Consider the following 10,968-nt stretch of genomic DNA (forward strand, 5'->3'; position numbering starts at 1 on the left):
GCTCCTAGCCAACCATTATCTCGAATGATGTCGTTATCTGCCTCGATTTGTTGAAAACGGGAGGCGTACGCCTTTTCTGTGAACAGCATAAGTGTCACCAAAAAGGCGTACGCCTCCAGTTTTCAACAAATCGAGGCAGATAACGATATCATTCGAGATGATGGTTGGCTAGGAGCGTCCTATGCGGTGAAACTCATTTTTAAGAGTGTGCGTTGAAGTTCTGTTTTTTTAGAGTGTGGGTTTTCCTCCTTCTGTGGGAAAGCGCGGGGCCTACACCTTTTTGTCACAATTAAAATAAGTATACATGCGTATCTCAAAAAAGCGTACGCCTCCAGATTTTGACCCAATGAAGTAGCAGGACGATGTCATTCGAGATGGCGGAGCAAGCTGTGTGGTGAAGTTCTATTTGTAGAGTGAAGTGGCAATACGGTAATTGATTCCTTGTGAACTTAATTCTTTTTTTTGGTTGGGCGGGCTTGCCACTTTTCCGTATATTAGGATAGTGTTGTGAAAGAGTAGACCTTAGACTAGAACTGCAGACTACGGACAGAAGTGAACTAGTAGGGCATCTCCTGCAGGGTAGAATCTGCCGAGAATGTTTCTGAATTGAGTCTGAATTCGCGCGCTACTTGTTTTGTATTGCTGTTGAATGCACGAATTTAAGCGGCTTCCTCGCGTCTCAATCTTAGCCCTGAATATAAGGCTTCCCCTAACCTAAGTCACCCTCATTTGGCCTTTTTTTTTCGTTCCTATACTCTAAAAACAGAACTTCACTGCATATGGCACGCCCATATTGTCACGACTGATAGGGTTATCGCTTCTGATTCGAAGACAGAGGGGGCGTACGCCTTTTTATGTCACTTTGGATATATGACAATTGCCACGGTGGTGGTGGTGGAAGGGCTCGCCGTTGTCGGCCTCACAGAGGTAGGCAACGTCACGACTGACGTCCTGGGGGAATGTGCGTCCTGGGCCGACTTCTAAGGGAACTGTGTCTGCTATATATGCTATGTGCCACAAATAGGCGTACGCCCCTCTGTCGTCGAAGCAGAAGCGACATACACTCTTAAAAATGAACTTCACCTCATAGCACGCTCCTAGCCAACCCACGTCTCGTATAATATCGTTATCTGGCCTGATTTGTTGAAAACGGGAGGCGTACGCCGTTTTGGTACAATTATGAACAGCATAAGTGTCACAGAAAAGGCGTACGCCTCCCGTTTTCAGCAAATCAGGGCAGATACCGAAATAAATCGAGATGATGGTTGGCTAAAGCGTGCTATGCGGTGAAGTTCATTTTTAAGAGTGTAACCCTATCCTATATACACTCTAAAAACTGAACTTCACCGCATAGCACGCTCTGCGCCAACCATTGCCACGAACGATAGGTCTATCGCTTCTGATTCGAAGAGACAATGGGGCGTACGCCTTTTTGTGTCAGTTTGGATATATGATAATTGACACAACAAGGCGTACGCCTCCCTCTCTCTTCGAATCAGAAGCGATAACCCTATCATTCGTGGCAACAGTTGGCGGAGAGCGTGCTGTGCGGTGAAGTTCAGTTTTTAGAGTGTATGGCTCGCGCAGAGCATGCTATACGATGAAGCTTTCTTTTTAGACTGTACTATGATTGATGAGCGACGCCACTCTGCCACCATGTTGCTACCATCCTCGGTCGGGATCGGTCCAGCAACCTTGGGATTAATAGACGGACACGCTACCAAATGATCCACCGAAGCCGTTTATTTGCTCGGCTCGGTTTTCGATGTTGTACAATGCATGGACCTTCCTCCGTTAGGCTATCGTGTAAAAAGTGCGTAAAGGCGTTCCGATACTTTGATAGATTGTGTCGATTGCGTAATGTACGCATTGTATGGCATGCCAGAGTATTGGGTAAAAAAAAAAAACATTTTGTCGCACTTGGCGAGAAAAAGCACTCAAGCACGCGCCCCCGTCAAGCTCTGACGTCACAAGAGCGAGAGCTTCGACCATCGCCATTGGTTCTCGTAGGCACGTGACCTCTCCCGCGCTCTGCCTCACTTTCGGAGGCGCGCAGTGATGTCAGAGTTTGATGGGTTGTGGTACAGGGCTACGATGAATAAGTAAACGTTTTCTGTTTCTCTGACTTTGACCCCGGTTACAATTTGAGAAGATTGCCAGCTAAACAGATACATTTTGATTTAGTTAGGTAAATGTCGCGAACTCGTATCATATTCTTTTTCAATACGCCGAAATAATGACAACGTGTAAAACAAAAAATAAAAATTCTTCTGGCTGTAGTCCCATGGGTACACTTGTGTTTCCGGACCATACCCTGTAGAGGAATGGTTCATGCGCAAAGAGGGTCATATAGTTCCTGTAGCGATGTGGTCAGGCAGGGCTTGGGCCCCATTCCCTGTATGAAGTATGAATTCGAAAAAAGAAAAAGAGTGGCACTTATCAGAGGCAGATTCTCTAGTGTTATACTTGTAGTCACGGTAATGCTATCACAGGGGTGTGGTTGAATGTCCATTATGTTCTGCAAAAGCCACCCCGAAAGACCCCGCACCGTCCCAGCGCACATGTTCCATTACCACAAACACTCCTGGAAATAGATACGCACTTCAGATGAAAGGGAGAACCTTGTGGCATATCTCACTGCACACGTCTCACTACCGCAGGCCCTTCTCTAAAGACACATTTCATATCACATGGTATCTTCAGGAGAATCCTGTACAGAGGGAACACTATGTCATGTACGTGTTCCACTACCACACACACTTATCCTACAAACACACTTCATGTCACATGGGCTGTTCATTTCAGGAGAACTCAGTGATGGACACGGCACGTTCCACTGTACACATTCCACTATCACAAGCACTCCTTCAGAGACACACTTGAATCACGTACATGGGCTCTTCAGGGAATCTCTACGGCAAAAATGCCATGCTTCACTGTAGATGTTCCACTACTCACGTGGCAAATTTCCCCATTCATCATCATCATCATTATATATGTTGTTTTTGTTGTTCCAGTACCACACACACTTCGGAGAAGACACTGTTGAAATCATAGGGGCTCTTCAGGAGGCCCTTGTACATGTTCCACTACCACATACGCCTCCGCAGAAACGCACTCAAGATCACATGGGCTCTTCAGGAAAACCCTGTGGCAGAAACGCTATGTTTCACTGTAGACGTTCCTCTACCACACACGTGCGTTTCTCCAAGGTGCACTTGCGGTCACAGGGGATCTTCAGGGGAAACCCCCTTGTACATGTTCCTCTACCACAGACACTTTACTAAGGACACACTTGATATCACATGGGCTCTTCTGGGGAACCCTGCGCCGGACACGTCATTCTGTTGAGAGGCCTCCGTGGAGATGGTGGTACCAGACCATATGGCGCGGTCACGCTCCCGTCGTCCGAGCTGTCCGGGAGAATAGGCGGGAGGACATTATGATGGAATTCTCCAATGATGTTCCCTGCTGGCTTGTACATGGCCACGGCTATGATTTTCCCTTGACGGGTGCTTGCTCGGCCCACGCCGAAGTCCGTACTGCGGAGCCATACCATTTGGCTGAAGTGACCTGCACAGTTAAAATTGCAAGTTCGACTGAACAAGTCAGACTCCCGCATCGCCCCTGCGCGTTAAAATGTGCGTAGGAACAATGTTCGCTTGATTGGGTCGAAGAACGGTATCATCAAAAAGGAGTATCACACCGAGTGCTGACTGACCGTGGGCTTGGTATATGCGGTGAAGTTCTGTTTATATAGTGCGGTCCGTAACACGTTTAGAACAAGCCGTCAATCAGAGTGATATCGTCCTCTTATCTAAAAATGGGGGGCCTACGGTTTTTTGTGACAATTTTGATACTGCTAAATGCCACAGAAAGGTGTACCCTCTCTCCTCAAATGAGAACTGATTCGGCGCAGAACGTGTTTTCAGGCGAAGACCTCTTTTTAGAGAGCACGAGTTCCCGAGGATTATAGGTGATTCGGTGGAATGAATAATAATGAATAATCCTGGAACCCTGTTAATGGCCATTCATGTTTGTCCTTGCTTTTGGGAATAGCAAGCCTCCATCATGACTAACCTTTCTCTTCTTTTTTTTTTATCAGCATTAAAAATATCCTCCTCCATTCATCGTCCGCTCTAGACCTGTCTTAAACCTCTTTCTAGGAATGTGTCGTAACCGTGTGCATAGTACGAGAAGAAACCCCGCACGAAGAAGCCAATATTCACACCTGCCTGTACATGTAACAGTGAGGGCTCCTGGTAGAAGTTGTAGTACTTGACATAACTGTACCAGTATTTGGCTACTTGCTCCCCTGCAAAACAAAGCAATATGGGAGTATGAACTGAATATGACGAGGCAAAGGCTCTGGGCTCAAGATCGCGGGTTCGATACCGGCCGAGGATGGTGGCAATGTGAGGGAGGTAAACATTGCTTCCAGCACAGCGTGTCGGATATTTCAAGCTGACGTCAAAATAGCCACAGGTGGTCGAAATCATGCACACCCTGCGGCACGTGCAGCTTTTTAAAATAAAATATAAGTGTCTTTCTTATAAAATATATCACCACAACATGCTGCGTGTTCAGGTACTCATTCCGCCTTTATACGTTTCATCTCGCTTGGGCCATATTCACAAAGTTGGCATACCTCGGTGTAGAACAAGGGCCTTCTCAGGCTCATTTACACCGCGAACGTCAAGGCACCGGAACTGCCATCCCACGTCACTTGTCACGGCTAACAATTTTTCAGCATTTCACTCTGCTCTGGGTGCACACGAGCTTGACCCCAGAAGTATTGCAAATAGTAACCTGTGAACAGATGGTCGTTCTCCTCCAACAATTGATAGCCACCAATGTAATTGTCCATGCGTTGTGTATGTATACGTCGTGGTTGTATTCCTGCATTGTAGTCATTTTCTCGCCATTTTGCTTCATTTTGCCCCCTTGTCCTTTTGTAGACATTTTGTAGCCCGCCGCAATGCTCTGCCCTGAAGGGTACTTGCAAATAATAAATAATAATGTCGCCATGGTAATAGTCTATAGCATTTCCAAAGACAACGTGTCTGTAGCCGGCCGACAGAAAAAAAGTCTATAGACTGTCCGTTCCAAATAGCTAAAGGGAGGGAAAAAAGAAAGAAAGAAAAAGCTCTTGCCAAATAAAGTCTATTGCCTGTTTTTGACTTTTTGCTATAGAAATTTAACAGCACGTCCATGTATTTTTTCATAAGGCGTGCACACAAACACGCTAGCACACTTTTCGTGTAAATCTATACTCCAATGATGTATTTAACGCTGTGGGTTACCTGTAACGTCAAAGTTTGGAACGTAAGACCAGCGGCAGAAGAGGTTCTCCCCAAGGCCTTCGAACTTCTTGTAGTGGAAATCGTTGGTGTGAGCCAAATGGTTTGCCCAGTATTGAGCGAGATTGCATAGCTGCAAAAGATACGGTATAGAGATGTGAAACATTAGAGAAATTCCACATATGCGTCTCAAAGTTGAACACAATGGCCACATTGTTTCTGTTCTTCACAGGGAGAGTTTTCCCTAGAGCACTGCACGGGCTAGAATTTACCTGCTTGAACCGGTCCGTACCCGAAGCCTCGGTGTTTTAAAGGAGCACAGAAAGCGCTTCAGTCACGACCATATTTATAAACCAAGCCGTTGATCTTACTGCTAAAACGCACCATGCGAAGTGATTCACTCGACAGATGCATACATATCGCGGAGTTCGACTTTGAAAATGGCGACCGCGCGCAACGGTGGCAATGCCCGCAACTAGCCGCCAGAGTCGTTTTGACGTCATCGCGGTGCAATCCGCTAACTGGTTTGCTTGTTTGGAGAAGCGTCGTCTGCTACACACAGAGAGAACTGGGAATAGAAATGAAAAAGAAAGGAAAAAAAAAGCGTGAAGAGCGCCAGCCCTGATTGGAGCGCAGTCTCTCTTCTTCTTCTTCTGCCACAAAGGAAATGGCCCTTAGCCACACAGGGCGATTGGCCAGGAGTCTTGGCGGTCTCTCTTGTAACCACGATGACGTCTCCCGTGGCTCAGCGGTTAGCGTGCTGGCCATGTCACGTCGAGACTGGGAGGCACCCGGGTTCGAATCCCGGTGCCGGCTGTGCTGTCTGCGGTTTTTCCTGGGTTTTCCTCAGACGCTTTCAGACATATGTCGGCACAGTTCCCCTAGAAGTCGGCCCAGGACGCACATTTCCCCAGGGCGTCAGTCGTGACGTTGCCCACCTACGTGAGGCCGACAACTGCAAGCCCTTTCACCATCACCATCACCACCACCACCACGATGACATCATAATTCTCTTCCTCCTCCTCGTTTCGGCCTGCAGAGCGAGTCGAGCAGGAACGCGCGCGTCGGTGCTCGGGGGCGTTTTATTCCAAGAAAAATATTGCGTACAGATAATTTTTTGTGTGTTAGTTGTCACGTCAAGTTACGTCCTTTCGTAATTCGCCAGGAACAGAAGATCTTTTGGATGTCTTTCTGGGCTCCTTTAAACGAGACAGCATGACGCGGCTGCCGTAAAACTCAGCCCTCCCCGGCCCGTACCCGACGCCATGGAGGCTTATACCCGACCCTATCACGGACCCGGCTTCCGAAACCGCATCCAGGCCGCGGTACAGCCCGTAGATGCATAGAATGCGTCCAACAGGTTAATTCCACCGGTAGACACTCAAATACAACGTGTACCACACATACCTAGAATGCGCAAGCGCAGCCTTTTACGCGGTTTGTGCTTGTACAAACAAAACACGTTGGCGTCGAGTCTCGTGCAACTGTCTGCGGTGCACTAAGGTCACTAAATAGGCTACGCTTCAGCTACGTATAGCGTATTCAGCATATTCAGCGTAGCTTATTTAGTGACTCTACGGTGCTCGACCGTGCCCGCAGTCAAAACGATTTTGAGGCCCGATTTCGGGCCGCGGGCCAGGGGCCGGCCTCGGGTTTTCGGGCCAGCCCGGCCCTGTACAGTGTTCTAGTTCGCCCACCGAACATTAATTCTTTAATACCAATTTATTACCGCTGGTAGCACATTCCCGGATTTCCCGAATGATTCCTGCTTCACTTATCGCCGACTTAAGCGGTATAATTTATTATTGACGTTATGAATAATTCGAATCCACTCGGTTTGAAATTCAGGCGCGGAAAGAAGCATACATCTCTTAGAAATTGACTTCACCGCATAGCACGCTCCTAGCCAACCATCATCTCGAAAGATATCGTTATCTGCCCTGATTTGTTGAAAACAGGAGGCGTACGCCTTTTTGTGACAATTATGAACAGCATAAGTGTCACAGAAAAGGCGTACGCCTCCCGTTTTCAACAAATCCGGGCAGATGACGATATCATTCGAGATGATGGTTAGCTAGGAGCGTGCTATGCGGTGAAGTTCATTTTTAAGAGTGTACGGCGACGTCAGTATGACGACATCGTAACGGCACGAGGGCGTTGCCCCGGAGTCAGGCTTCTGCCGCAGTTGCTGCAGAATAGACGATTTCAGCAAATCACAGCGCTCCTTGCGCAGGCGTTGCATTCTGGGCGCTTATCGTCGTGAAGGAAGGGAGGATAGCCTTTCACGTTTCGTTTTCGCTGACATTAACACGTCGTGGACTACGGACCGAGAGAGGGAGAGAGGAGAAATCGAAACAGTTTCGAGGCCTTTTCCTTCTTTCCAATACATATGTTCCCAAGGTTCACAGCGGCGCTAAGCACTCTGGGATTTTCTGAAGTCGTCTAATCTCTATGTTCCGTTGCAGAGAATACACGAGGAGGAGGGTGTATCAGAGGAACATTGACACGCGACCTTCCTGGCTGAGCGTAAGGGTAACGTCACACGAGCCGATTAGAAGGTTCTCCTGGTTTGCTCCTCGTGATGGCTAGAGGTTCACTGCCACCTTTCGTGATAAAATACGAAAACACTGCAAATACGTCGTTTTCTAAGGAAAGGGATCGGTGGAATGCTGTTACACTATATTTACAATCCATTGCGACGAGAAAATGCACAAGATGCTCTGTACTCTACATGTGACTAAATGACTCACATCCGATCCTCCCCTTGTTCAAGGGGAGGATCCAACCAAGGGTTTAACCAACCAACAACAACAACTAAATGACTGTGGCTATGTACATATACGATGGAGTTTCGTTATGCATTTATGGAGGCACACCTGCGATATGGTAATCTATAGTCTTCTAGTCCGCCATACCTGCGATACTAACACGGGCACCCTGAATGCTAATGGAACGCTGGTCGCGCCACCTACGCCGGAAACCCTTCCGTCCTAGTATGGCTGTAGGGTGCTGGTGACGTTCATTCGCAATCTCCCTCAGTATAGGAATAAAGGAATGTTGCGCCGATGCTGTGCCGGATCTCCGCAGTGTGCCGTCTACCAGACAAATGCACTAATGCGGAGTGCGGTGCTGATGGGAAAGCACTGGGCAGATGACGTTCGTTTGCTGCCACACTAATTACCAGTGTTGTTTGTAGTCAAACGCCGATGCAAGACATAATTATATTAATTGCGTTGGGCAGCGAACTTTCGCTTTTGCGCCTCCAAAATTGCTTTGGTTTGTGTTTGCTTCGGTGCTGGCATCACCTCCAAATCGCTCCAAAATTTCCTTTCTTTCCCACCTCTTTTATAGTTCAGATTTTTTTAAACAAGCAAATCGAGTGAGATCTGATGAGTACGGATGATGATCAGTGCACGTAACCCCAAAATTATTATTACCTCGTCAGCAAAACCATAACTTAGCAGCCTTTTTGAGGCGTTACATTGTCCTGCATTGTCCCAAGATAGCGCCTTTGTGTATAGCTTCCACGGACGTTTTTCTTTAAAACGCCTTCACAGGGAGCTGGACAAATATTCTGTATTAACTATTCCACCCACTTGCAGACAGTCATTCAAAACAGTTTCCTTGCCCCAAAAAAGTGTAGCCTTGGTCTTTTCTGCTGTCCTCTCACTCTTGAATTCGGTCTGAAGTATACGTCATTGCATTCTTCCAGTTGAAATTCATTACGTTCGCATATAGATGCCGCCATTCTATACCTCCTGCTTTTGTTAGAGGTGCTTTAAAGGAGCAGTGAAGGCCCCTTCAATGAAATCCCTCGTCTTCCCTCTGCCCCACTTGTGGAGTACACGGCGACCTCAGCCACGTCATCCTGGCTTGTGGGCAATACCACAACGAGCGTGCACTAATGCAAGTCTCTATGCAACACATTGACAAGCTGCCGTTCAACCTAGCGAAGATCCTCGGTCCGTGGTCGAACGCTGCCCACCAGACGCAGTGCCTTCGCCTTCTGGCGGAGTACTTGTGCTCCACCGGTCTGGCGACGGCTCTTTGAAAGCCCCCCATCATCATCCCTTCATCCTCTCCCAACGCGCCATAGGGCAGTGTACCGCCTCAGCGGCGGTGAATCGCCCACCCCATCACCATCCAATGTATGTGTGTGTGTTCAATGAAATCCTCGCTTTTTCTTAGGCGTGTTGCGCAACAGATAACATGCGCTCTTGGGCAAGGCCAGTGATCGTATAACGGCCCTGTAGTGCGCGCGCGCACGCGACATCTTTGAGGTGGCACATCCTCTGGAACGGATTGATGCTGACGTCACTCAGTGACGCAGAAAGCTCCCGACAAGTAGCACCGCGTCATCTCTATATAGAAGACGACTTTCCTGGCCTCGCGGTTGCTCCCCATGTTGGCGCTACGTCACAGGGACGTCACACCAGGAGATCGGGTCGGGACTCGAACGTCGCGTCTCGCCGCTCATGACTGCTTTTTGAAAGGCGGTTTTGTAACTTTAACTGCGCAATAACGAGACTGCTTGATGAATTGCTCGAACATCAGGTTTCGAACAACGTTAAATGTCGCTTCCTCTCTCCCTTGACAGTAGTCATTCTTCCCAACCGAAATATTAACTCTGTCTGTGTGCGCAAAAACACAATAACAAAATAAAAGGCGGTTATCGACTACGCGGGAACATGCACACTGAAAAAAAAAAAAAAGATAAAAAAAGAACGAAAAGCCCATACTGAAGCATTCGAGCCACGAGATCACTGCCATTGGACCTTGTATTAACTGCGCATGGATAGTACCTTGTAAGATAACCTGAGCGGAGGAGCCCTGTGATGAATGCGAAACCTGTTGTGCCATTCCAGGCAGTCCAGCACGAAGTCGCTCTGGCCAAAGTCTGCGAGTCCTTCGTTCGCCTCTTGTCGAATCTTCAGTGGCCGCGAGAAGAAAACCTGCAACACATCGTTTAGACCACATTTAGACCACACCGTGCGAACCGCGTTCCCAGCTTACCGTGCGAACTTCCGGTGGCGCACGGCGGCTCAGTTATGCGATGAAAAGGAAGAAAAAAGGAAAACGCATGAACCAAATACTGCATAACAAAAATGTTAGGCACGCAAACGTTGCTCTTCGTGCATTCCGAATTGCCTAGATACAGATGTCAACATGCGGTCACCTCCCGTCTTAAACATATTAGGGAAGATGACAATATCATTTGAGATGATGGTTGGTTAGGAGCGTGGTATGCGGTTATGTTCATTTCTAAGGGTGTACCGCTGGGGATGCCAGATTTGGTTTCGGTTTCTGCACAGGTGGCACTCCTAGCGGTAGAGCTGCGCATCTGTGCCGACACCGCCATGTCCCACTGGAAATGCACGGATAGCAAAGTTCGCGTGGCTAACGTTTTTCTTACGCAGAGTTTGATTGCCTCGATTTTTTTGTTAATTTTCAGCGCACTTCGTGCGGCACCAGAAGTTCGTACGGTAAGCAGGGAAGGCACTACGTGCGTAACTTTTTGCGCACACACCTTGCATATGTATTTTGGGAGACATACGTGTGAGACACGCGGATTGTAATTGCATAAATGCGGTAGGATGCTAAAGACACGATATTTTAGTCCATAGCGAAACTTTAATGCATCTAATCGTTCATGCCTTGCACGCGTACA

The 10,968-nt window shown here is 47.9% G+C and overlaps 1 protein-coding gene across 1 annotated transcript; it reads right to left on the reverse strand.

The window, feature by feature from the left end:
- Nucleotides 1–3,270: 3,270 nt before the first annotated feature.
- On the reverse strand, nt 3,271–10,492 carry LOC135375115 (Golgi-associated plant pathogenesis-related protein 1-like). The gene is made up of 5 exons (XM_064607825.1): nt 10,457–10,492; nt 10,103–10,252; nt 5,304–5,433; nt 4,232–4,315; nt 3,271–3,573 (listed from the first exon to the last, which is right to left on the reverse strand). Exons 1-5 carry the CDS (start codon nt 10,490–10,492, stop codon nt 3,302–3,304), a joined length of 672 nt encoding a protein of 223 aa, XP_064463895.1. The 3' UTR covers nt 3,271–3,301.
- Between the last annotated feature and the right edge of the window lie 476 nt (nt 10,493–10,968).

Source organism: Ornithodoros turicata, unplaced genomic scaffold, assembly GCF_037126465.1.
Source record: "Ornithodoros turicata isolate Travis unplaced genomic scaffold, ASM3712646v1 ctg00000829.1, whole genome shotgun sequence".
NCBI classification, from domain to species: domain Eukaryota; kingdom Metazoa; phylum Arthropoda; class Arachnida; order Ixodida; family Argasidae; genus Ornithodoros; species Ornithodoros turicata.